The sequence below is a fragment of the Cervus elaphus genome, chromosome 5 (genome assembly GCF_910594005.1).
Source record: "Cervus elaphus chromosome 5, mCerEla1.1, whole genome shotgun sequence".
Taxonomy (NCBI): Eukaryota; Metazoa; Chordata; class Mammalia; order Artiodactyla; family Cervidae; genus Cervus; species Cervus elaphus.
Genome location: NC_057819.1, coordinates 105,108,603 through 105,136,474, shown reverse-complemented (window position 1 = coordinate 105,136,474; position 27,872 = coordinate 105,108,603). Strand labels below are relative to the sequence as shown.

The 27,872-nt window shown below is 43.5% G+C and overlaps 1 protein-coding gene across 2 annotated transcripts in view; it reads left to right on the top strand.

The window, feature by feature from the left end:
• Positions 1-24,468, top strand: part of TEKT3 (tektin 3) — a 36,198-nt gene extending 11,730 nt beyond the window's left edge. For both annotated transcript variants that reach the window (XM_043903904.1, XM_043903905.1), the window contains 6 exons: positions 1,678-1,761; positions 7,302-7,372; positions 11,427-11,570; positions 13,197-13,419; positions 15,554-15,708; positions 22,562-24,468. In XM_043903904.1, the coding sequence (XP_043759839.1) occupies positions 1,678-1,761; positions 7,302-7,372; positions 11,427-11,570; positions 13,197-13,419; positions 15,554-15,708; positions 22,562-22,778 (894 nt within the window). In that variant the 3' untranslated portion in view covers positions 22,779-24,468. The remainder of the gene's footprint in view (positions 1-1,677; positions 1,762-7,301; positions 7,373-11,426; positions 11,571-13,196; positions 13,420-15,553; positions 15,709-22,561) is intronic.
• Positions 24,469-27,872: the final 3,404 nt, after the last annotated feature.

The window sequence follows — 27,872 nt, the reverse complement described above, 5'->3', positions numbered from 1 at the left end:
TGCCTTCAGGGCTCTCTCAGCATCAGGACCAGACACAAAAGATTTTCATGTGCCCAGTGGCAGCCTTTCAAGCCTGTCTCCTTGAGAGGGGGCCCATTCGTGTCTGAAGGGGCATTTGGGAGTACCCTTCATCAATGGCTGTGCCCAGAGGGACAGTGACTTCACCCCCTGCCCTGGGGTAGAAGCCCTGGCACCCTGGGTAGGATGAGGGGCAATGACACATCTACCTACAATGTTCATCTACCTCCTAGGCCTGACCCCTTAGGGTACCTCCACCCCAGGATCACCTGACTCAGGCCCCCCGCCTTGCTCCTGTGCAGACTCTATACCCCATGGCCAAACACGCCATGCAGCTGTTTCCTTCCTTTGCTGGGAACTCAGGGCTCTGCTCCAATGTCCCCTCCTAAGAAAAGCCTTCCCTGGGCTCCAGGGTGCCCAGTGTTACTCCACCAGAGCCTGTTAGATCACATTTCCACCTGTGGCTGAAGCCCTCTTTAGACCAGGAGCCCCTGAAAGCAGCAAACATTTTGTTTTTGGCAGTGCTCAGCATGGCATACTTTTAAAAATCCAAAGAAACATATAAAGCGTGAAGTATTATCAGCATAAACATGAAGGGGATGTTAATCAAGGGCCTGCCTGACCTCTCAGAGGATGCTTGTCGTGGTATTAAAAAAGGCACATACTATGTAGAAAAAAAAAGAAGAAACTTGCTGGGAAGCAATTTTGTAATACACAGTAAAAACAGAATTAAAAAAAAAAATCAGCATTTCCTTCAACTCATTAATTCATCTTCTAGTAAGTGTACATTGTACTATTAAAAAATTAGAGATTCACTCCAAGATTTTGTTCAATGACATTATATCCAGATTATGGTGTACATACTATTATATTTTATGCTTTAAAAATTTTTAACATTATACAGTCATCCCACGTCATGAAATACTCTTTGAAAAATAGTATTTTAACACATAATGTTCTTTCATACATAATTTAGTTGTTGGCTACCTAAGCTGTTTTCTATTGAAGTCATTAACATACTTTGTCTCAAAGACTATTTCAGGTCTACTATTTAATATCAATCCTAAAATGTAAAATTATGAGGGCATTATAACTTCTGTTTTGTTAAAAGCAAACACAATGATGATAAGAGTATGAATAACATTTTCAACTTCTCTCTTTTTTTCTATTTAATGACTGAGGTGTACTATTTTTATAATTAGGAAAGCAATAAATGGTACTTAATAATCACCTGGATTTTTGGCTTCACAAATGTTTTGGTGTCTTTAAATAATCACTTGTTTATTCCTCTTCTCAGTAGAAAATATTTAGAAATAATATCTTGAAGACTATGATTTGGGTTATTGAACTATTCTCTAGAAGGAATTAATGCCAAATAATTTTCTTAGATGATCTGTGGGGATTAGGTAGGACACCATCTGCTTCATTTTGTCAACTTTCCAAATCAGTAGTTTTTCAAACTCTTTACCTTTTCACTAGCAGTAGGGATTCATTTAGTTGTCACAGTGAGTTTCTTGTTTGGTTTTCAACAAAATGGCTAGAAAAGTTGGTATTGGGAGTATTTATTGACCTGTCTTAGAAACAGGTTTATTAGAAGTGCTAGTCACTGATTTTAGTCAGTTTGTATTAGTGTGTTTCCCATTATTTCTGTGTCTGTAGGTAGCCCGAGAATGTCTATTTCATCGAGAGAAGAGAATGGGAATTGATCTAGTTCATGATGAAGTGGAAAAGGAGCTGCTGACGGTAAATATGGGGCAAATCCTTCAATAACAAGAAACTTACTTGCAAATATGCATTTACCATTTAATGTATAGAAACAAAAATGATGTTTCATAAAGACACTTATAAGTAAGGAGTTATAGTATCAGATATTTATAGCATTTAGAAAAAAATACATTTAATTTTTTTTATTGAAATGTAGTTGATTTACAACAGGCTTCCCTGATAACTCAGTTGGTAAAGAATCCACCTGCAATGCAGAGGACCCTGGTTCGATTCCTGGGTTGGGAAGATCCACTGGAGAAAGGATAGGCTACCCACTCCAGTATTCTTGGGCTTCCCTTGTGGCTCAGCTGGTAAAGAATCTGCCTGCAATGCAGGAGACCTGGGTTCAGTCTCTGGGTTGGGAACATGCCCTGGAAGGGGGAAAGGCTACCCACTCCAGTATTTCTGGCCTGGATAATTCCATGGACTATATAGTCCCTGGGGTCGCGAAGAGTCGGACATGACTGAGCAACTTTCACTTTGTTAGCTTCTGGTGTATAGCAGAGTGATTCATATATGAGTGTGTGTGTGTGTGTGTGTGTGTATAAAATATACACATGTATGTATACAGTTTCATATTCTTTTCTATTATGGTTTTTTACAAGATATTGAATATAGTTCCCTGTGCTATACAGTAGGAGTGTGTTATTTTTTTATAAAGATATATTTTTGGGGGGGTTATAAAAGTAGTAGATATTTCCTGAGGGAATTTGAAAAATGCAATAAATATAAAAATAGATAAAGAAGATAAAAAAAGAAAAGATAAAAATCACTCAAAGTTCACTTAGGAATGACTATTCATTTTAGAGTGTTTTGGTCTTCTTTGTAATCATGCTTAGGTAGACGTCACCCAATCTGAAGACACACAAACATGTCTTCAAGATTAGAATTATACTATATCTATGAATTTGAATGTGCTTTTTTTGATGGGATACAGGCTCAGTGGTGTTTATTCTTAAATGTAGATTTGGAAAGGCAGTGCTACTTTTTAAGACAATGTTTTAGAGCATTTTTAGGTTCACAGCCAAACAGAGGGGAAGGTACAGAGATTTCCAAGTGGCCCTTGCCCTCATACAGGCATGGTATTAATAACTGTATGTATTTCTGATTATTTCCTTAGAATACTTTTTTGAAAATGTAATTGATTTGTCAGAGGGTACATGCATTTGTAGAGCTTTTGACATGCAGCGAAATTGCCATCCAGAAGCTTATAGTTATATCTGATGCATGGTACTGGCCCTCCCATTAGGCTCTCTTCCACCTCCCACCAACTGAAGATGATTTTGTTCTCCATTCTCTGATCTTACCTCCTAGGCTCTCTCTCACAAGGTCTCTGCCATTCCTTAAAGGTTTCAGTTCTTATGTACCTGGTACTCTTCCCTGTTTCTGTTTTTCAGCTTGCATAACTCTATTAAGCATTCATTCTGCATCCCCCAAGTGCCAAACATATGTCCGTTGGTAACTCATTTTTTCATTCACGTTCATGAAGCCTGAAAGTGAACTGTTCTTGGGCCCTGATGCCTTCTGCCTTCCCTTCCTATTGAGGGACCTGTTACTGGTTCTACAACTCTGTCCCAGGAGGATTCTGCTCCGAGACAGTATTGAATAGAACCTTGATGCCAGCATGGAAAGAATGTCTGACTGGGTTCTTAACGCCAGTAGCAAGACATGCCTCCCCTATCTGGGATTTTCGCCTCTAAATAGGTTGGGGGACTACATTCCCCTCACAACTGACCGGGTGATGGGTCAACTTCAAGTGATGGGGGAACAAATACTGAGAATGCAGATCTCTAAGGAAATACCTTCTGCATCCCAAACTCAAGGATACATGAGAATTTGAGAGTATCATCATTACAAAACACTGTATATAGAAACCGTGGTAGTCCAGTGGTTAAGACTCCACACTTAAACTGCATGGGGCATGGGTTTGATTCCTGATTGGGGAACTAAGATTCCACAAAACAAAACCCCCAACAACAACAAAAAACCAAAACCAAAACAAAACAAAAACAACCCCACAAAGAAATGGAGTGTCTACTCCTATAGGTGATATTTGCCATCATCCAGATTCCAGATACAATTGGACTTACAGTTTGATTTTTAAAGTTTGATTTTAGTAACCTCTTCCCTGATAGCTCAGTTGGTAAAGAATCTGCCTGCAATGCAGGAGACCCCTGTTCAACTCCTGGGTTGGGAGGATCCACTGGAGAAGAGTAGGCTATCCACTCCAGTATTCTTGGGCTTCCCTTGTGGCTCAGCTGATAAAGAATCTGCCTGCAATGTGGGAGACCTGGGTTCGATCCCTGGGTTGGGAAGGTCCCCTGGAGAAGGGAAAGGCTACCCACTCCAGTATCCTGGCCTGGAGAATTCCATAGACTGTATAGTCCGTGGGGTCGCCAAAAGTCGGACATGACTGAGCAACTTTCACTTTCACTCTGTCTGTTAAGAGTGTGTTAGATGACCCACTTTCCCCAAACTTAAAAAGGCTCAGTTAACATGGATACATAGAACGACACTGCGTTAGAAGCAGGGTCTGGGTTTAACAGTGAGGTCCCAGAAATGACTGTATGTCCACAGTTCAGGGTGTAGCCGGGTCAGCACACAGCCACACGTGTGGTCAGCATTCAGGGTTCTGTGACCTGGCCGATGTCCCTCAGCTGAGAATAGGGTGGAGCCCACATTGTACGTGAGGATCAAGTTCTGAGTCACGCTCTATGACCCATGTCATGTTGTATAAGGTCCACGCCTTATTGAGAGCTTTTCACCTGCAAGGCATGTAATTATCTACCCTGCAGCCTAGAAAGGTAAGTGTTATCTCCCTTAGTTTATAACTTGCCTTTGGTCCCAGCATCTGCAAAGCCAGTCTTGGAGCTGGGCTATCTGATGCCAAGAGTGTCTTTAACCACTATCCCACCCAAGACCCAGGAGTGTGAGGTGACAAGGCGGGGTTTTGCTTGAGATGAGGGGAAGCCAAAGGCTGTGAAGTCTCTATTCTCTCCCCCAACCCCTCTCCCCATCCTGAGATTATATAGCTCCCAAGAGGAGACCTGTAATGAGATGCCTCACAAAGGTTTCACCTGCTCAAAGAGTAGGATTCATTCGAGATTCTTCAAATGCCTGGATGTGACTCCTTGTTCTCTTTCCATCTTAAGCCATGACATATTTACTCTGATCACTGAGACTCTGAGAAACGCAGAGCAGTCACCGTGACCCTTTTATTCATGGGGTTTATTGATCCTCCCCAAGTTCAGGATCCAGAGGGAGTGGGCCCACTTGCCAGGCTCCTAGTGTGCTGTTCTTGGGTTTCCTGCTGTGATCTCTGTTTGCTTCCCGGGGTGTCGGGCGGTAGCTATTGATCTGATTACATTTGGGCTCTTCTCACACTTCTGCCCTCTGTCTGTGTCCACCATCTTCTGTAAACATTCTTTTCATGGGTGGTTGAGGGGATAAGGCGTTTGACTTGCATTTGCTTCCATTGGGAGCATTTCCTGGAGGTCCATGGATGAGTACGAATTAGTAGGTGTTAGCGTTGGGGAACAGGTTCCAAAAGTCTTTGGTTTCAGGCATTCCCTATCCCCATGAAGCCTTCTACCTCCAACCATGACATTCACCATATGACATTATTTAAATTCAGATGTAAAAAATACCGCTGAAGGATCCTATAGCAAGTGTCTCATTAAATGTAGTGTTTTTCCACTTGAAGTTCCAGGAATTCCCTCTGTGTGCATCGTGTACACATAGCATAAAAGCTTACTGAGAATTTGGGTTTTAGGTGGTGTTTTCTAAGCAGTATTCCATGGATCCTTTGTCAACACCTCTGTGAACTAGCTATACACACACACCAAGCCAGAGAGAAAGATGAAGACTGAATAGTACTAAAAATCAAAGACATGCACAGCCTACAATGGGAATATGTGAGAAACCCTTGCTGCCTGTAAGAGCAGGGCAACTTGGTCACATGTTGTGGGAATTTAGCTTTTCATTTACTCCAATCATTCAGAGTATCGGAGGATCAGGCAGGAGGCTTATCACTGAAATAAGCTCTAGGCATGATATTTTTATGCTCACCAATTAAGCAATGAAAGAATAAGAAGATTATATGGTTGAGTAATAATTAACATTGAAGAGAAGACTTTAAAATCAAATTAATGAAAGCAGAAACCCAAAGGGGGAACTTTTAAGAGTTTAACACCATAGAAATCATAAATGTCTGGATCAAAAAACACCACACACAAAATACAAAGGCAAGGACCAAACTGGTAAAAAAATATTTTATGACACATATGTTGTACTTATGACATATAATGGGAAAAGATTGAATTCTAAATATAAGAATATTTATAAATAAGAAAAACATAGCAGAAAAGCTATGAACACAATACAAGCACATGAACAGGTGGTTCACAAAAGAAGAAAGTCAAATCATGAACAAATACATAGTCATAATATAAAAATGCAAATCTGGACAAGTATGCTTTTATGTGGGGGGCTTGTCACGTTGGCAAAGATTGAGAGCATTCATAGTGTCCACTGGGTGTGCAAGGCGAGGAAATTCACCTTCATTTATTGTTAGATTAATAATTGGGGATAACTTTTCTGAAGGGCAACTTGGCTGCACATGTCAAAACCTTGAAAAAAAGCATCCCCATTGGTGATGTCTAAATATTTTTGAGATTGTTCATCGCAGTATTGTTTTATGTCACGGGAGAGTGTTCAGGAGTTCATTATTCAATAGGCTGGTATGATCATTTTTCACTTGAAAAAGTGGCAACAGTGCTTATGTGCACTTCTTAAATGTCTTCTTGGTGCTATTTAGGGTTCTGATATGTGAATATGAAGTTCAAAGGGAAGTAAATATTGAAACAGTCTCTGCTACAACATATGTCAACAGTGTATACATTCTAGCAGCATCAAAGTACCACGTGTGTGGCCAAGCAGATGGTGTGGATAGTGGAGCTTTTTATACCAGTATAGGAGCTGGGCTGAGAGCAGAGGCTGGCCGAGGGGAGGGCTGGCCTCCCAGGGTGGAGGTTGGGCTCTATCTGGAACATAAAACTGGGTCATTTGAAAGTCACATGCACTTCCAGAGAGAACTGCCTTTTAAGCTATCCTTTTCCCTCCCAAATTTGCTTTTCTTGGAAGAGTACTTGCTATAGAAGAAGCCATGCATTCAATTCACCCTTGTGCATCACCAGAATTTGATTAATTGATCCATTGATTTAATTAGAGACCAGCAATAAAAGATAAAGAAAACTCCTAAAATTTTACCCCTGTCCCAACTTGTTTCATAGTATAGTTTCCCAATAACCCTGTAAAGGGTGAATTTCAGTCTACTATTGAGACAGCAATGTCATAGGGGCATATAGGTAAATAAGGGGGTATCAAATTATTTTCTTATTTTATGTCACAATTCTCCCAGTAACAAAGTTTTCCTTCATTGATGTTTTGTTACATTGTTGACTTTGAACGTTATGTTCAATAATCAAAACATTAATGTTCCTTTTTTTTCAATTGAGTAGGAAGTTGATATTATTCTGTGTTGTCAAGAAAGGATGAAGCTGTATTTGGACAAGGCCATTGCCCAACTGGCGTAAGAACTTTATCTTCTCTATACAATTAAAAATCTATCATGAAGCTGTACTTCCATGCCTCCCAATCAGATTTCTCTTAGCTTATTATGTAAGGATTTCTTATACATGGACACACATCCATATGCACTTATATGTTTTTATTTAGAGGTTAAGATGAATATTTGGGATATTTACTTTCCATTTTTATTTTAAGAAATATGTTTTTGCAATGGTTTGGAAAGGATTTTTGTCCTAACTTGAAGTATGACCGAAGTTTCTTTTAACTCAAAAGACTTCATTTTTTGATAAGAGATTGACTTGTACACGTTCAGATCAACAGCTGGAAAAGCAATGAATTGTGACACTTTTATATTTACCCCTGGAGAAGGCACTGACTACCCACTCAAGTATTCTTGCCTGGAGAATTCCATGGACGGAGGCGCCTGGCAGGCTATAGTCCATGGGGTCGCACAGAGTCAGACCCGACTGAGAGCTACTTTCACTTTCACTTTTATATTTACTCTCTGCTCCTCCTTAAAAACTCAGCCTTCTCTGGTTTCCTGGCAACCCTGGTACATGGTCCTTGGTGCTGTGATGACATCATTGCATTAACTACATCCATGGCATTGCAATCATTTACCCATCCTCTCTAACCAAATGCAAATTCTTCTTCTCTTGGCAATAGTAGATAGTTCAGTTCAGTTCAATTCAGTTGCTCAGTCGTGTCCAACTCTTTGCAAGTGCATGGACTGTAGCCCACCAGGCTCCTCTGTCTAACGCTATAGTAGATAGTAGGTACTTAATATTTATAGTGGAGGTTGAGGGCAAAGAATAATAGTCAAAGGAGGGTTTGAAGCCATGATAACAACTGTCGGCATAGAAAAAGTACTGGCTGAAAGGACTAGAAAGATCAACATGCATTTGATGATGGCCATGGAAAGAAGTAGTGTGGAATATGTCACACAAAGGGAACGATCTTTCTGCCTGTATTGATGTTGTCAGCAGTAATGTGTGATGTAGGCAAGGGAACAGGTGCTCTGAAAGTGGTGGTTTTTCTCAGTCTGCTGACCTTTAGGATGGATGCTGTGAAGGTCAGTCAGGTTCAGATGGCTAAGGTGTCTCTCAAACTGTGATTGAAAGGGCTCTTTAATTCAGAAATAGGTAAGGACTGGTTGTGGATGACTAACTGCCCATGGCTTGGTTAAGTAAGCGGATGTAAGACACAGCAGCTGTGATATTAATTTCTGGTTTCTGCTCCTAGGAAATTGCAGAATCAGTTGAGTGTGATTCCAATGATTTTTCTGTTTTCTTCTGGTCCAGTTCCTAATCTTCATTTTTTTTTTCCATAATCTAAAATCTGCTGCTCATCTTCCATATCCTCTGCTCTTTAATACACAGTGGGCAAAATGCCCACCTAATTTCCTGGGATGGTTTCTCCATCCAGGAGATGGGGGCTGGGATCCCTAACATGGTTACTGGACTTGGTCCAGTACAGGCAAGGGGAGAGGGGTTTCAACTCTACTTGTCTTGGGAGGAATGATGAAGAAGAAACAACAAGACCAGTGAGGATCTCAGCTGAGGATGGAGTCTCATTAGAAAGCAACATGGCAGCATAGATCTCTCCCCATCTCGGGCGCTAAGGTGGTGGATGGAGAGAAGACCTTCCTAAGGCGGTTCTGAAGTCAGGTCAGAGGAGGTCAAGGGTGTCAGCCCAAGACAGGAAGCCTGAGGAGCATCTTGGTCCCAGACCACAGATGAGGAAGGTCTTTGAGTCCCAGAGATTCAACCCAGTAGCCTGAGGCGAGAGATTGGACATGAGAAGCAGCAGGAAGGCAGCCTCCTCCTCTCTTCCTGTGTACACGGATGCACTGACTTAGAACTCACAAAATGCAGACGACCTGCACGCCGCTACCCTCATTTCTACTTTACAAACCACAAAATTAAGAGCTCTGACAGGTCCAGTGAAGTACCCAAAGGCACAGGCCAAGTTAGAATTCAGCTGGTTCAGTCACATGCAGGTTTTCCTGGGTGGCTTTTCTGTGCTGAGACCAGAATTCAGAAATGACTAGGATTATCCAGTTCTTTGCTTCTTTTGGGGCTCTCTGTATGTGATTTTTGCGATTGCCTCCTCAATTTTTACTCTAGCCCATAACTTTCTCCCCAGTTCCAACAACCCACTTCTTATCTCCACTTGGATGTTTAATAGACACTCAGACATTAAGCAAGACCTTCTGTGTTCTTCCTCCCTAGCCACCCTCAATTTCGCCCACCTCCACTGATGGCTTCCTGCTATTCCAGTGACTCAACATCAGCTTTTATTTTTATTTTTTTTCACCGACGTCTGATCTCTTAGGAGAGTCCCCTGGTTTTATCTTTAAAGCATCTCCAGAATCTAAGGCTTTCTCACCTCCTTCACTGCCGCCCTGTTGGTCTAAGCCACCACTGTTTCCCGCCTGGGTAACTGCACGTGTCTGCTAATGGGACCTCTCTGTCCCCTGAAGTCTGTTGTCAATCCCACATCAGAATGATCCTCTAAGAATGTAAGTCAGTGGTCTCTCGTTCCACCTAAGAGGAAAAGCTGGCTCCCTCCAATGGCCAGTAAGGCTTCGTCTGGTCTGGTTCTCCCTCTGCAAGTCTTGGGTCAAGCACCACCTCCTCTAGGAGTCCTACCCTGACTATCCTGTTTAAAATCATCACTCACATCCCTGGCCCCCCTTTCCTGCTTTGTTTTTTGAATTGTTCCGCTAACAAGCCACAGGATTTGCCTATTCCTTATGGGGACTGCCTGTTGCCTTGCAGTAGGATGTATGCTTCTCTAGGGAGGAGACCTTTGCTTTGTCCATTTTGCTTCCTGGGTGCTGAGTAGGCACTGTGTGATTATAGCATCTCAGAGCTCACCAAGGGCTCATCCTTTCCAGGAGGGCGGCCGCTGGAGCATGAGCTTGGGTACCGAAATTCCTGATCTCTTTCTGCACACTGGCTCCTGCCAGGGAGGTTCATTTTGACTCTTGGTTTCTATCTCCTGGCAAACCTCTCAGACCTGGGGTGACCACAAACTGAGGTCATTTACAGATGGAAGGAGGCTGACTCTGAATTCCTAATAACTTCACAGGGGATTGCTCTCCAGGGATAGAAGAGAAAGGGGTTAGGATGTAGAAGAGGAAAAGGGAGAAGGAAAGGGAAGCACAGATGTGGACAGATTGCTGCAAACCAGTGTCCTGTCTGGGGCGGTTTGTGTGTTAGGAAGATGGGGGCCAGCCTGAGGGGCTGCAGATACCCAGTTCTGTGTGTCCACACGTCTTTTGCCCGTAGCAGGGGCAGTCTGGACGGAGTTCTCACCACTCATATGTATGGACATCTCCAGGGGAAGCTCCTTGTTGGTTTCTGCCGTACAGTAATGTGAATCAGCCATAGGTATACATATGTGCCCCCCTTCCTGAGCCTGCCTCCCACCTCCCACCCATTCCCACTCTCTAGGTTGTCACAGAGCTCCCGGTACTCTACAGCAGTTTCCCACTAGCTCTCTATTTTACGTGTGGTAATGAATGATTTGGTGCTACTCTCTCAGTTCGTCCTACCCCCTCTCCTCCTCTTGCTGTGTCCACAAGTCTGTTCTGTACGTCTGTGTCTCTATTCCTGCCCTGCAAATAAGTTCATTAGTACCATTTTTTCCCCTAGATTCCATATATATGCCTTAATATACAATATTTGTTTTTCTCTCTCTGACTTAGTTCACTCTGTGTAACAGACTTTGGGTTCATCCATCTCAGTTCAACTGACTCAAATTCATTCCTTTTCATGGAGTAATATTCCACCACATACATGTACCACAACTTTATCCATTCATCTGTTGATGGATGTCTAGGTTGCCGGGGAAGCTTTTAATGGAGAAGTTGGACATTGTGTGAAGGAGCAGACTTTCATGGGAGGTCATGGGAGGTCATGGGAGGGAGTGGGTGTGGGGATGGGGATGGGGGTGGGGGTAGGGGTGGTTCCCCACCCAGAAGGGCAGTCACGCTTCCTTGTGTGATATTGTTTCCTAAGCCTGAAGCTCTGGCTCTTTCTGCCTTTTAGAGCGAACAGAGCCGCCCAGCACGAGCTGGAGAAGGACCTGAGTGACAAGCAGTCGGCTTACAGGATCGACGATAAATGCCACCACCTGCGAAACACGTCGGATGGCGTCAGCTACTTCCGTGGAGTGGAGAGGGTGGATGCCACGTAAGTAGGCACAGGCTGCCTGTGATTTCCATGCCACTGAATTCATTCTCTCTGCTTTCCAAGGGATGCAGCATACAGGTAAGTTGGAAGTCATGGGAGGACGCAGAAAGGTAAGACTCACCTGCTGTGGACCGGTCCTCAGTAAGCTCACGTGTTCTGTGGCCACTTGTATCCTGTGATCTTTTGTAAAAGAATTATTTGTTGTTTATAATCCTAACTATGAAAATAGCACCTGCTTGAGGCAGAAAACCTAGAAAACACAATTAGGCATAAAGAAAATACAGTGTTACCAGTGTATTAGATGCCCTGGATGGGGCGGTGGGGTGATAGGAGTACAAGCTGAAAAACAGTTGAAGGTAGAATAATTTATTTCCACTCTTTGTTAGACCTGCCCTGTCCATGGTTTCTTTGCCAGGCCCCTGGATGCGATCTGGGATGGATGGTCTTTTCTCTATGAGAGGACCTGTCTCTCTGCATCTTGATAACCCTGTGGTACCTTTCTTTGTGTGTGTGCTCAGTCACTCAGTTCTATCTGACTCTTGCGACCCCATGGACTGTAGCCTGCCAGGCACCTCTGTCCATGGAATTCTCCAGGCAAGAATACTGGAGTGGGTTGCCATACCCTCCTTCAGAGGATCTTCCTGATCCATGGATCGAACCTGGGTCTCCTGCATTGCAGGCAGATTCTTTACTGTCTGAGTCACCAGGAAGAGATCTTAAAAACTCTCATCCTAAGTAAAAGATTTGTAACTGTGTGTGATGCTGTTGGTTAGACTTACTGTGGTGGGCATTTTGCAGTATATCCATAAATCAAATCATTATGTTGCACATTGGAAACTGATGTAATGTTACATGTCAATTAGAAGTGGAATTTCTGGGTTATGACATTTGAGAGACTCAGTTCACACTGCTCTCCATCAGGCCTGTAGCAATTCAACATTCCTACCTGCAGGATAGGGCTTCCCTGGTGGCTTAGACGGTAAAGAATGCCTGCCAGTGCGGGAGATGCAGGATCAACTGCTGAGTCGGGCAGATCCCCTGGAGGAGGAAATGGCAAACCCACTCCAGTATTCTTGCCTCGGAAATCCCAAGGACAGAGGATCCTGGCGGGCTACAGTCCATGGGGTTGCAAAGAGTCTGACACATCTGAACGACTAACACATATACCTGCAGGATATGAGTGAATCTGTTTCTAAACATGCTCATTGGAAAATAATTGTTCTCTTAGCTCTTTGCTGTTCTGACAAAGGGTTATTAGTAAGCTGGTTTCAGCAGTACTTCTTTGATTAGTCGTGAGGTTGAATAGTTTTTCGTAATGTTTATGGGGCTGGTGAGACACCTTTCTAATGAATGGACATAATCACATCCTTCAGCAATCCTTTCTCCCCCTACATTGGTAGTGAACTTAATATATGCTGTGGCTTTCCAGAGTAAGCAGTGAAACAAGGAGCAATTAAGACAGGTTTAAAAGACGCTTTGCTCTGATGTTTACACTTCATGCAATAAAACCAGAATCAAGCAATTTGGTTTTTTCTTTTCCTTTCTCCGGATGGACGGTTGCCTGCAGACCGTCTAGGCTGATTCATCATTGTTTCCGTTGTCTGGATCTGTTTCCTTTCTCTTCAGGGTCTCAGTGCCCGAGTCCTGGGCCAAATTTACCGACGACAACATTCTTCGCTCCCAGAGTGAGCGAGCCGCCTCTGCGAAACTGAGAGAAGATATCCAAAACCTCCTGGTGGTGACGGCCAACGAGATGTGGAATCAGTTCAACAAGGTGAACTTGGCTTTCACCAACCGCATCGCTGAAACCGCGGATGCTAAAAATAAGATTCAGACTCACCTGGCAAAGGTAAGCCCGGCAGTGGGGGGGTGGGCCCGTGTCTGACCTGGAGAGATAGGGCAGGGGCTCTGGGACCACAGATCTCCACCATAAGGCAGACAACTTCCTGGCCATACAGACTAAAGAAAATGAGAACCAGTGGGAAGCGCACCATTTACGTTAGCCAGGTAGCCAGGTGTCAGCATGAAATTGGAATCCACTGGTTTGGGGAACACAAAGAATGCACTATATCATGAAAGGCTCCTAGTATTTAACAGTTACAAAAATATTATTATTAAAGTTTAATGAATCACTGTATGTAACTAGCAAGTGAATTTATTATTAGAACATATGGCAGGGATGTTTTCTGTTAAATTATTTCAGCCCCCTTTTTTCCTGGAATATAAAACCAAACACAGGAAACTATTAGGTGGTTCAAGATGTTTCTGATATTGAACTTTTTAAAGTACTTTTGTTTTGTAAGGACAATAAAATGAAGGATTTAGGCAGAATTTGTGGGTTTCGAGATAAACAAGGAGCTCTTGTATTACTTAGTATCGGGCTTTGAGCTCTTATTGTTTCTGTGGATTATGCTGCATATAGTTTTCTGTTTCTCTTTTTAAGAACCTTACACTGTTGGCTGTGTTTCTCTAAGGAGGTACTATTTGATTGAGGGCGCCATTCTTCCCAGGCTGCAAGAATTTACCTTCCCTTCTCACAGTGAATTCTTTGGGCCACAAACATTTGGGCCAGACAGCTTCTACTTCGGTGAAGGGCAGAGAGATGGATGAAAGGTAGTTTTTGTTCCAGGAAGTTTATGTTTGTAGAGAAGGTGTGTGTAACTTGAAAAGCTCACACACAATTAAAAACAATAGAAAATTACAAGTTGTGGTTGTCAAATAGCCAATAAAGAAATTGTTTTCGGGGTTTGGAGGAAGAAGCGAACATTCAGGTGGGGCAGCATCATGAATGAAACCTCGAGAGGTGGCGGATCAGGGGTTGAGTCAGGTCTGTAAAGAGCCTGGTCAGGTCTGTAAAGAGCCTGGTCTGGCTGGCACGGACAGTGTGTGTCCTGAAAGAGAAGCTTGGAAAACTAGGTGGAACCAGACCGTGGATCTCATTGATGGGAAGGGTTATGATCCCCTGGGCATCTAAAGGGGAGTGAGAGGTCATCTAAAGGCAGGGTCCCCTGGCCAGTGAAAGGTCATCTAAAGACGTTTTAGAAGGTGACATGATGGAGTCCCTTTGTTCAACAAATTTTTATTTACCACTGTATTAAGTTTGCTCAGGCTGCCATAACAAAGCACTCAGACAGGGCGGCTTAAACAACAGACATTTATTTTCCCACAGTCCTGGAGGCTGAAGTCTGAGGTCAAGTTATCTGTAGGGTTGGTTTCTTCTAAGTCCTCTCTCCTAGACTTGTAGATGGTCACCCTCTCCCACCATCATCACGTGGTCTCCCCTGCATGCACGTCTGTCTCAGTTGCTTCTTTTTATAGGGACACCAGTCGGACTAGATCAGGACCATCCCTAATGACTTCATTTTGACTTCATTACCTCTTCAAGGGCTTCCCAGGTGGGGAGGGAGTCAGGTGTAGGTAACTGGAGTGACCTTTTTCAAGGCAAAATGAATATAAATTCGGGCTTACCAGACCACCAGCGCTCCTCCCTTCCATGGAGACACCCCAGAGCTTGACCTTGGCTTGCTTCAAGGCATATATTCCACTGGCAGGAAAGCCTCTTTGAGGTTAGTGAGAAGAGACAGCAGGAAGATAAAGACTTACGGGCACACAAATTTGGGAGGGAAGTGGGTGCCCTCAAAGTTCCTGGCCCCCCTTTTCTCTGGGTCACGTACAAATGTGCAGTAGTCAATGTCTAACAGCCGGTGATCTGGGGAAATGAGGACAGCGAGCTTGGGTTTGCAGCATTTGCCCATTTCTGTGATGTCAGTGCTCACACGCTGCATCTGGAGGATGCTCTCCAGAGGGTGCGAGCAGGTGCCGTACCCCCCACCACAGGTCCCAGATGGTGCTGGAAGGAGGAGGCCCCCAGAGAACCCCTGTTCCCAGCAGAGGAGCAGTCTGGGTCTCAGATGCACAGGGTGGGAAGCAGGTTGTTGGTGGTTCGGCACCAAAGCCTCAGGCGTTTGCTTCTCCTGGTACAGACCCTGCAGGAGATTTTCCAGACAGAGATGACTATCGAATCCATCAAGAAGGCCATCGTGGAGAAGTCTGCCTTCCTGAAGGTGGCTCAGACCCGTCTGGACGAGCGGACCAGGAGACCCAACATAGAACTGTGCAGAGACATGGCTCAGCTGCGGTGAGTGGGTGGTGAGAGGTGGGGAGGACCAGGCTGGGGTCATGGTGATGGAGGGGGGCGCCTCCTGGGTCTGCCTGAGTTCCTCTGGGGAAGCCCCCAGCCTGCCTGCAGCTCTGAGCTCCTTTCAAAGGCATGTCTGCCAGCTTGGGGATATGGGGGACCCTAGTGATGGTCTCAGTGCTGGAGCTGTTTTGTTGTCATTGTTGTTCAGTCACTAAATTGTGTCCAACTTTCTGTGACCCTGTGAACTGCAGCATGGCAGGCATCCCTGTTCCTCACCATCTCCTGGAGGTTTCAAGTTCATGTCCATTGAATTGGTGATGCTATCCAACCAGCTCATCCTCTGCCACCCTCTTCTCCTTTTGCCTTCAGTCTTTCACAACATCAGGATATTTTCCAGTGAGTTGGCTGTTTACATCAGGTGGCCAAAGTGTTGGAGATTCAGCTTCAGTATCAATCCTTCCAATGAGTATTCAGGGTTGATTTCCCTTAGGATTGACTGATTTGATTTCCTTGCAGTCCAAGGGACTCTCAAGAGTCCTCTCCAGCACCACAATTCAAAAGCATCAATTCTTCAGTGTCTAGCCTTCTTTATGGTCCAACTCTTATATCCATACATGACTACTTGAAAGACCATAGCTTTGACAGGAGGCTTCTTTAAAGTGTCAGTAATGGCATTAGTATTTGCAGCTTGGGATGATAAGTTCTTGAAGTATAGAAGATGGTGATGGATGCACAAGATTGTGAAGCTACTAATGCCATGAACTTAAGAACTGAGATGGTAAATTCTGTGTTATGTATATTTTACCACGGTTAGAGAAAAAAGGAAATGACATCAACACTACATACAAGAAAAGTGTTAACAAACATGTAGCCTCCTTCAGCGGGTGGAGGAGGCGCTGGGTTCCTTTACACCTCCCTGGAGTCTCCAGGGTTTCCAGATTCCTGTCTTGGAAGCAACTCAGAGGTTGGCTGCTGTGAGCTTCTCAGTCCCCTGGACTCATCAGAAAAAGGACTTTGTGCACCAGCTCCCCAGACCCCATCTGTCTGTTCCCACCGCTGCTCTCTTTCACCTCTTTGGGTAGCTAATACCTGCTCTGGTCCTTCAGAGCATCCTTGCTGCTGCTAAGTCACTTCAGTCGTGTCCGACTCTGTGTGACCCCATAGATGGCAGCCCACCAGGCTCCCCCATCCCTGGGATTCTCCAGGCAAGAACACTGGAGTGGGTTGCCAATTCCTTCTCCAGTGCATGAAAGTGAAAAGTGAAAGTCAAGTCGCTTAGTCGTGTCCGACTCTCCGCGACCCCGTGGACTGCAGCCTACCAGGCTCCTCCGCCTATGGGATTTTCCAGGCAAAAGTACTGGAGTGGGGTGCCATTGCCTTCTCCGTCAGAGCATCCTTAGGATTCCCTAGGCCCCGACAGCTCATCTCAGCTCATTTCAGTTTGTTCTTGTTCTCAGTAGAAATTGAAAGCAGCTGGTCTTCATCAAGCATCTCTCACGTGTGCTCAGTGGGAGGGAGCTGAGTCCACACTGCATCTGCTGGACACTAGGTGTATTTTATTCTTATCGTTTTAACCTGGAAGATTCCTTTTAGATGGCCTCGTGTGGACTTGGCCACCCTCACCCCCATTCTGGCTTCATTTCCAACTTCTCAGTACCAGCCTGTCTGCCTCTTTCTGGATTTCATCATGGCTCTGCTTAGGTCTTGAAACAATTTGTGTAGAAGCAAGTCAAATTTATAGCAACTGGAGGAGTGATGGGGCAGCACTTGAACTTGTGCAGAGGGGAGAGGCCACTGGCCTTGTGGTCTGCCTGCTCCATGATAGAGTTCCCTTCTATCTAGGGACGAAAGGACTCTGAGCTCGTACCCAGGGAATAAGCAGGGGGGTGAGGCTGTGTGTTTCCCAGAGGGAAGGTAAGCGGGGGGGCATCTTTTTTTTGCTGTTGTTTTTTTAATTGAAGGATAATTGCTTTATAGAATTTTGTTTCTGTCAAACATCAATGTGAACCAGCCATAGGTATACGTATGTCCAATGGGGGGTCTTTGTGAAGCCAGAAATGATGAAGGTGATAAAGGTGGTGATGCTGACAATCACCATGAAAGTATTAGTCTCCCAGTCAAGTCCGACTCTTTGCAACTCTCTGGACTGTAGCCCACCAGGCTCCTCTGTCCATGGAATTCTCCAGACAAGAATACTTGGGTGAGTCACCATTTCTTTCTCCAGGGGATCTTCCTGACCCAGGGATTGAACCCTGGTCTCCTGCATTGCAGGCAGGTACTATATTGTCTGAGCCACCAGGGAAGCCTGACAATCACCAGAGCCATTGTCAGTTATTGATCTTATTCTGTGCTGGGCACTGTCCCGCATACTTTACCTCCTGCATGATCTTCACTTTATAAATAAGGAAACTGAGGCAGACGTGGGCTGAGTGACGTCTCCTGGCTGGCACCTGCTGAGAGGATAGTTAGAATCCTTGTCTGTCTGCTGCTGAGCTCCGTTTAGCCAAGTTGGCGATTTGCTTCTGCTTCTCTTTCATTGAGGGGGGACCCCTGGCACCCCCCGTCCTGGGCCTGAGCTCCTCTGGCTTCTGGATGTGCCGTGGGATGGCGTAGCTGAGCACAGGCTACATCTGGCTCTCGGAGAAGAAGATGAACCTGAGGGTCACAGAGGAAGCATCACTGCAGAGCCCCCTCCACGCGTGTTGTCTATGTTGGATGCTGAGAGACGGGCTCTAGACCACATGCCACTGGCTTTCCTCTCCCGCAGCAGCTGCGTTTCTCTCAGTGGAGCTGTTGTCCGGCCATCCCTTGGAGGAGGCCAGCCACCCAGGCCACCTTTCTCCAAGTGGGTTCCACAGAACCCCTACTCACACACAGCCCATCTCGGAGGATAAATGGGCTCTACTCCGGAGGCAGCCAGTCGGAAGTGTCTGTTTATTATAGGAACCTGGTAGTGAGTGGGGTCACACCCATTTGGCCAGTTAGATTAGATCATGAATTGTGGTTTTATGCAAATATTATTAGGAAAAGCTGAGCTGCAGTTTCATGCTCTGACAATTTCTGCAAAGTCATCGAAAGTAGAGGCGGGGAGAGAGAAATTGTCCAGGCTGCCATCAGACCAGCACAGGGCTGCTTTCTGGAAGGGTTTTGGGTCATGGTCAAATTTGACTTTGCAGTTATCAGACAATGAGGTGTTTACAGCCACTTCTAAGATGCTGAATGCGTTTTCCTCTTTTCTCCCCCTTCCCGGCTGAACAGAATTTGCTTTTTTTTTTTTTTTTCTTTACTTCCTGGCGACCCTGCTGTGTGTCTGTTTCCTCTGCTCCTTTACCAACTTCAGGACAAAACCTGCTTTTGTTTCCATAAAGATTTCTTGTTAAAATATCGCTGCCAAAAATATGGTCCCAGAGGAACAACTGTGGAAATGAGGATGGTTATTGAGGGAGGGGATTATTTTTCTTTTTCAATCGAGCATTCTGAAAGCAGCCTTTGGCTGTCTGGATGAGGAAAACATAAGAACCCTGAACTCAGGGGAGTGGGGACAGAGAAGAAGTGCTGTTTTCATTTCAAGACTTTGCTTTGCATTTGAAGTTTTTCTAAATGGGTCCTTTCAAGAGCAATTCTAAACATTCTTGGCATCCTTGGTGGCAGGCCAGACCAGACTCTGCTGTACTTCAACTTGATTTTTTTTTTTCAAACGATGGTAGTTTTATTTGTATTTGAATGCAAACTGTTTTTCAGTTCTGTGATTTCCCCCAGAAGGAGTGGTTTCAGCGGAATGGCTCTCTGCAGTCTGCCAAAAAAATAAGGAAACTGAGAGGGGAACATGGCCTTGAAAGAGGAGGAAAAATGTATTTGTAATGGTGCAAGTTGAGGGAGGCGTAATACCTCTGCCCTGCCTTCACACAGCAATAGGAAAACAAGGATGCTAGCTGCCTGCATTCTAAGTATCTTTTTAAGAAATTGTATTCCTTTTAAGAAATTGATATTTTAATGTGTCTTTCTTCAGAAGATCTCTCACAGATAAATTTCCCACTAGACTAACATATTTGGCTTGGAGGAGTAAAGACTCATATAATCCTGCTCCGTCCCTACCTTCAGGTTCAGGGTTCCTTTTGAAGCAGTGAAAACAGCTCAGTGAAGGATGTGCGAGACGAGAAGCAGGCCGGTGTGATTATAAACAACGAGCCCTCGTAAATCCTACCCCCAGCCCTATCCAACAGTCTCTCTGAAGACCTGTTTCTTTGCTAGTGGTATTGTAAACCCTGGGATCTTCAAAAAAGAAACTTAACTTTTTAAATCCAACTTGACCTTAACAACAACAAAAAAATATGCTTTTAGCTCTGTTCTCAGATACTGCATTTACTGATTTTAGACCAAAGGAAACTTTGGCACAAAAGTTTAATTCCTCCCCTCCCCCATTGCAACATAAGAAAACAGGTTAGGTTCTGAGATGAAGTCACGGTGTGGACGTGCACAGGCTTGTCGTTGCTTGCATGAGCCTTTTGGGGGTGCTTTGCAGTGCCCCCCAACCTGGGGCTGGGGGCTTAATGTTTTCAACCAATATTAAATTATATTCTGAGTCTCTTTCCCCATGAGCATGCATGCTCAGTCACTTCAGTCATGTCCAACTCTTTGGGACCCCATGGACTGTAGCCCGACAGGCTCCTCTGTCCATAGGTTTCTAGACAAGGGTTGCCATGCCCTCCTCCAGGGAATCTTCCTGACCCAGGGATAGAACCCACGTCTCCTGCATTGCAAGCTGATTCTTTACCCACTGAGCCACCAGGGAATCCCAAGGCAAGAACAAATTCTTTTATAAAAGGTATGGCTGTGTAGTACCCCATCATCCAGCTATGGTGTCTGTTATCATCAGACATTGATGTTATTTCCTCTTGTTCTCACATAATATTATTCAACACAAGTTAACACAATGAAGAAATCATTCCTTTATCCTTCTATGTCAAACTCTTCACTTTGTTCAAATTCATGAGCAGGAGAGAGTGCAGAGGCCAACTTCCCTGCTCTCTGCTTCTGGGTGCTGAGCGGGTCGGGCAGGAAATGGGACCCAGTTCTTTATTATGGTTGTCAAGGCCCCTGATTTCCTTCCATCTTCCTGGATGACCATGCTGTGTATAAACATGGATGTGTGCCCGTAGGGAGGGCAGTTCATCAGTCCCTGGGGTTTAGTTTCTTCAACTGTAAAACAAGGAAGCTCGGCTTGATGACCTCTCACATTTATTTTTCAGTTGCAAAGTTCTGTGGAGCTATAAGATGGCCTTGGTATAATGATTTAAACATGGCCTAAATATTTTTCCATGATCATGAGATCATTTTCTAGCTCCAGGGATGTCCCCATCCCTATTTGTTCACTGTCGCTCTTCTTTTTAGATTATGGTACATTTTAGTTAATTTCATGCACTCCAGTCTCCTGATAAATGAACCTCCAAATAAGGAGAACTTTAGCTTTCAATTGCTGGTCAAAATTTGATGAATTTGGAGTTGGTGTTTTCACTGGCTTCCCAGGTGGCTCAGTGGTAAAGAAAACGTCTGCCAATTCAGGAGACACAAGAGACGTGGGTTTGATCCCGGGGTTGGGAAGATCCCCTGGAGGAGGAAATGGCAACCCACTCCAGTATTTTGCCTGAAAAATTCCATGGACAGAGGAGCCTGGTGGGCTACAGTTTATGGAGTCACAGAGTCAGACACAACTGAGAGACTGAGCATGCATGTATATATGCACATAAACTAATGCAGTCAATAGATTAATTATCATCATTATTGTCATTTTGTAACCTGTTTCATATTCTTTCTCTTGATTGACCATGTGGTCATATCCTTTGGATATTATTGGCCAGATCAGACTGCAAAGGAGTCCTTGCTTCAATGTTCTTTGGGAAGAGAAAAGGTTTCTAAATATAAACACAATAGAAGACATCACAAAGAAAAAGAAAGACAGCTTACTAAAAATTGAAATCTTACTTTTAACAAAAATATCATAAGCTAATTAAAAGTCAAAAACAAATTAGGGAAAACATTTGCCAAATTGTTTTTTGCAGAATTGCAAATGCCCAATAGACATTGAGGAAAGATTCACTGATAAAGAAATGAAAATGAAAACAATGTGGATTAAAATAATTTGAGAGGGAGATGCTAGATTTCTTTTTTTTTAATTCAAAATCATGCCTTTTTTCCTTTCTGTCTTAAGGAAAAATGTGTCATATTTTTCATCAGCAGCACAATCAGAACTGCAACTTGTTTCGTGGCTCATGTAGCTGATTTCATGCATTGTCAGTTTCATGTTCTCTTAGGTTTTTGACATTTCCGTGTTTACTCTGGAACTCTGGGGCATTGGTGGGGGGAGGGGCATCATATTTGGAGAAGTACCCCATTAACTAACCCCTCCCCCATAGTTAACAGATTGGACTGAATTCTAGCCACTGAAGACAATCGGGTGTCCCCCTCTTCCTAACTGTGCAAACCATTTTTAATGATAACGTCAGTGTACGACAATTAAGCTGTTTCAGTTTCCCCAAATCTTTATTATTTAAAAGAAAATCAAATGTTTAAAAGTTGGCCTTTTAAAAAAAATACAGCTTTCAATATGCGTGTGTGTATGACCAATGCGAGCATGAAAACTCGCTGGTGTCCCCCAGCCTTTTGGATTCTGGTTATGGACCACAGGGGCGCTCCTGGTCTCATGCAACTGTGCACCGATAATGTTCCTGTCGACATGAAGTAGTTCTGAGGTTGGGGTGACCGGTGGGAATGCGGGAAGCACAGGCGCCCCCGGTGGAGCAGTGACCAGCCTGACCTCTGCTAACCTAATGGGCACCTCTTCCCCATGCAGGCTGGTGAACGAGGTGTACGAGGTGGACGACACCATCCAGACCCTGCAGCAGCGCCTGAGGGACGCGGAGGACACACTGCAGTCGCTGGCCCACACCAAGGCCACGCTGGAGCATGATCTGGCGGTCAAGGCCAACTCTCTATACATCGACCAGGACAAGTGCATGAGCATGCGCAGAAGCTTCCCCAGCACCCTGCGCCTGGTGGGCTTCTGCTAGGGGCGCTCCCGGGACCAGGCAGGACCAGGGCGCTGCGCCCGCACTTATGCAAGGGATGATCTGTTCACTTATTAAAGGATCGTATTTATAGACACGTACTGGGGTCCTGTCTTGGAGAACCCTTTCTTTGCATCCAAACCTTCATTCTCTATGATTTTACTAGGCTTCTGGGCTAGAGAAATACAATGTAACAGACTAGGTTAAGAACATTTATTTGTATTATTCCTGTTATTCTGTGTAATATGAATGGGCTGGAAAGGAGAAGTGTATTTCCTCTGAGGCTGTGGGGACAGAGATCCTGTCCTGGCAGGTGGGTTTTGAGAGGAGAGCGGTTTCTGGGAAGGTGGTTGTCTGGGTCCTTCAAGCAAAATGGAAGCTGGAAAAAGTGCATTTGGACAATAGTAAGGAGACAGTTTGGCTGTGATTCCTAATGGAGGGTGTGTATGAAGAAAGAGGATGGGTGAGATGCCTGGAAATGTTGGGGGAGGGTTTCAGTTCCATGTCGGTTGGGGGAACAGTGGGCATCTCTGAGTGGGGACATGTCCTTGTGAAAGCCATGACTCGGCAAGGAGAGTCTGAATTAGAGAGATGGCCGTGGAAACCAAGAGGGGAGAAATGCCAAACATGGTACAATGAATCAGCAGGACTTGCTCACCTCACCTGTGAATGAGTGCGGAGGGTCCAAAAAGGTGACGATGCTGGATGGACCAGTAAACGGGACATCACTTACATTGTAGGACGTCCCGCCTTATCTCAGGGGTTGTGTATTTTTTAAAAAAACTTTTTGTTTATTACAAATGAGAAACATTTGCTGAACATCTGTTTTGGAAAATAGGGAACACACACACAGAACCCCTGAAAATTGCTATTTTCACAACCCCAGAAATAATCACTGAAGCTTGTTAGCATTTTATGGTACATGTTTCCAATCCTTTTTCTATTATATGTACATATAAAATTTATTTGCATATATAGGTAATATGTATGCAGTATTTATGTTTATTTACAAATATGTATAATGTAATGCTTATATTTAAATACATGATTAATAACATTAATTGGTAATCTCATTTCCTTATTCAAATGGGTTTCTGTCATTAGCTGTTAATACACAGCATAATTTTTAAAAACTTTGCCTCAGTGTCTGTATAAACAATAAATACCACTCGTGGAAATGTCAGAAAATACAGACAAGGGATAACAGAATATTTGCCTTTCTATGGCTGATTTATTTCACTATTTTATCATTTATATGTGGAATCTGAAAAATAAGACAAACAATGAAATTAATAAAACAGAAACAGACTCACAGAGAATAAACTAGTTGTTACAAGTGGGCAAAGGGGGGAGGGGAGGAGCAAAAGAAGGGTAGGGGATTAAGAGGTACAAACTATTATGTATAAAATACATAAACACAAGGAAATACAGCCTTTATGTTTTAGTAACTTTAAAGGGATTATAATCTGTAAAAATCTTGAATCACTGTCATACACCTGAAGCTAACATAATTCTGTAAGTCAACTATACTTTGATAAAAAAGAGAAAGTACAGATGAACAAAAGAGGAAAACAAAAATCTCCAATACTTCTAAACTAACTAGATGCTTTGATATACATATATTTTGTGATTTTGTGCACATTTTCCACTCAGAAATGGAATTCCGAATAAAGTAGCCCTTATAAAGCTGAAACTTACTATGTGACTGACTCCATCCCCAGAGCCTTGCTCACCTCAACTCATTTATGCTTTTTCTACTTGAAAATGTATACTCTTTCCATGTCATTTAATCCCTTTTCACAGCATCATTTTGATGGCTTTTTAATATTCCATTGTCTTGAGTTTTTAGAATGGTTTATGTCCCATCCCCCGTTATTGGATATTTTTATTGTGGCTGACTCTTCTTTTTTAATTTATTTTTTAATAAATTTTTTTCTTCTCTTTTTGCTCCACTGTGCAGCTTGTGGGATCTTAGTTCCCTGACTAGGGATGGGATTGAACCTGTGCCCTTGGCAGTGAAAGCATGGAGTCCTAAACCACTGGACCTCCAGGGAATTCCTCTTTATAAAAGGAACTTTTCTTTATAAAAATGTAGCCATGACTGAATCTTGTTAGTGAAATGTCTGCAAAGATGCAAACGTCTTTAATATTTTCCTTAAGATAAGTTCCTAGATATGTAATCATTACATCAGAACTCAGGCACACATTGGGAAAGGCTTTTACGGTATTTTGTCAAACGGCATTCCTGAGAATATGTGTTACTTAGCATCCCTACCACCAGCCCATGAGAGAGCCTGACTTTCTATGCCTTTCCCATCACAGAAAAGTGGTCCTATTGCTTTCACATCTCATCTTTGGAAAATCATGGCATGTAGGACATTGTTTACTGGGTCCTTGACTTTCTTTGGTCAATTGCTTGTCCTTGTTATTTGCCTGTTTCCCCCAAGGATTTATCTTTTCTTCATTTGTTTTTAAGAGTTCCCTGCATATCATGTGACACACTTTCATCCTATGTACTGAACATATATATATATTATTTTTTTTTTGGCTGCACTTGCTCCGCGGTTTGTAGGATCTTAGAACCTGGGCCCCAGGTGGTGAAAACGCTGAATCCTAACCACTGGACCACCAGAGAATTCCCAAGATTATATAGTCTTTTTTAAAAAACTTTAAACTTTTTATTTTGTATTGGAGTATAGGTGATTAACAATGTTCTGGTAGTTTCAGGTGAACAGCGAAGAGACTTAGCCATACATATACAGAACATACATTCTTTATATGCCACTTGTGTTTGCATTTTGCTTATAGTTTTTAATGTTCAGAGGGTGAACTGTGTAGATGTCTCCATTATGATTTATTTCTTTGGAATTATACCAGGAAAGCTCTTTCTCACCACAGGCTATTTACTTATAATTTCTTCTAATTCAGTTCGTGACTTCTTAAGTTTCAGTTAACCATCTGGAATTCAATTTGATATGATGTAGAGAGCATGCTAGCTTTGAATCCTTTGATCTAGAAACTCTGAAATGGGAAGATGAAATTACTGGGGGTGGGGGTGGGGGTGGGGGAAGGAAGTCTCTTCTCTCCTGTTCCTCGCTTCTTGCATCTTGCATGCCTACCTCTCTCTCATTAGCATCTTTTTCTGCCTGAGTTCTCTTTGCTTCGTCCTAACCGCTGTCTACTAACCCCAAGTCTATTTCTCTCTCTCTTTCTCTGTTTCCTAAAGTTTTTTCCCCAGAAATTCTTGGTTTAGTCAACCTCACAAAACATCTCAAAATGCTAGTAGGATTGACATAAACATGATAAGCTTGTCCTAGTGTTATTTTCGTAGTCCCAGTATATCATTTTAGACATCAAATTGTAGGTTTCGTCATTCTCCTTGCTTCTAATGGAAACAAAGATATATAAGTGCCACCAAACACTTAGCAATTAGAGCAATCAAGTGTTGGTGGTCATCATTTTTAGACAATGGTGAGAAAAAACATAAATTCCACATGTCTCTTATTTGTTGTATGTTTCGGGAAAAATCTTGCCGACTTTTTCCATGAATTATAATTTGTTGTATTTTTTTGAGGAATGTGTGAATGTGGAGTCCTTTTACTTAAACATATGTTCCCAGGATTACAAGAATGTGATGGGAAGAAGACGCAGTTCAGACATAGGAAAAGGCTAGTTTTCTTGTTATTTTGGTAAAGTGTGGGCAAGGCAAAATTCCACAAATAAACATTTGGTTTCTGGTCTAAATGTCGCAGCTACTTCACCAGGGCAAATATTCAAACACAAGGACCCATGAACAGCCAAGACTCACAGAGTATGATCTTGTGTAAGAATCCCAGGTCTGCAAATATCAACATGTGATCTGGCTTCGTGTACTCAGGCTCAAACCGTCTTTAATATTATGTGGCTTTAAGAAGGGCTGTGGAATGTTGAAGGCTTCCACCCAGCCAAGCATCATTCCAATTTAGAAATGTGTGTAACTGCCCCTAAATAGCCAAGTCACCTATAATTTTAGTAATTTCCATTTACGTCCCTGGAGAGTGTTGTCATAAACACCTCGCCGGGCATTTTTGAGTCTTGAGTTCATGCTGTAAATAGCTGATGTGGGGTCTGGTGCTCGGTTATAATTTTTGTTTTGCCCTGAAAACGGGGCTGGAGTCCTTCCTTTTGTGTGCAGGGCTGACCCAGTGCAGGAGGAGGTGGAATGGTTCTCATTGATGTGTCCCCTTTGTCCCTGTTGGTGTCCACTCCTCTAACCCTGGCCCTTCAGCTCTTCCCAGTGGTGCTGGACCTACCATTGTTAAGATTACCCACACCAGCCTTCTAGGCAGGGTGCCATGATGATATTTCCTGAACCCTGTACCTTCATGCATTCATGGGGAAAAGAGACAATACTTAATCTCTTCTCCAAGGGTGGGAAGTCTATCTGATCTTGAGGACCAGCTCTAGACCATAGTTGTGCTTACTCAAGAGTGCTGAGAAGGATTCTGGGGCCACATGTGTGTTCACACAGGTAAGAATCTAGAGGTCGGAAGGGGGCTCTAACCTGCAGGGGCCCAGGATGGAGAAGCAGCAGCACAGATTCTGCAGCCTCTGCTCCAGCAGTTCTGAATTCTCCCTCAGCCCAGATCTTTCTCTTCCGACATCGGAAGGGTTCTGTTCCTTGATTGATGGCTGGTTCCCTGGGAACCCTGCTGTTCACTCATTTTGCTGGAAGCTAATAAGGAGACCCTTTCTGCTGCCAACTCTTTCCTTTTAGCAAAGAGCTTCTAAAGAGCTCATCAAGACCAAAAAGCAGCTCTAGTGACACCATGGTAGAGTGATGAGGGAGCTCTGACTGTTTAGAATAAATTAGACATTATCAAAGCTTGTGGTGTTTCAAAGAAAATTATTTTAAGACTGACATATTATTTTTCCCAACAGATATTCATAAGGGTATAATATTTTAAACCATCAATCTCATCAATATCAATGAATTAATTTTGTCACAGTATTGCAAAGTCCTAGATCTAAACTTCCTTGAGTATATCTTTAAATAGAATTCAAGGACCATATCTGAGTGTATACTCTGTTTTGCAGATAGAAGAAAAAAATCTCAAG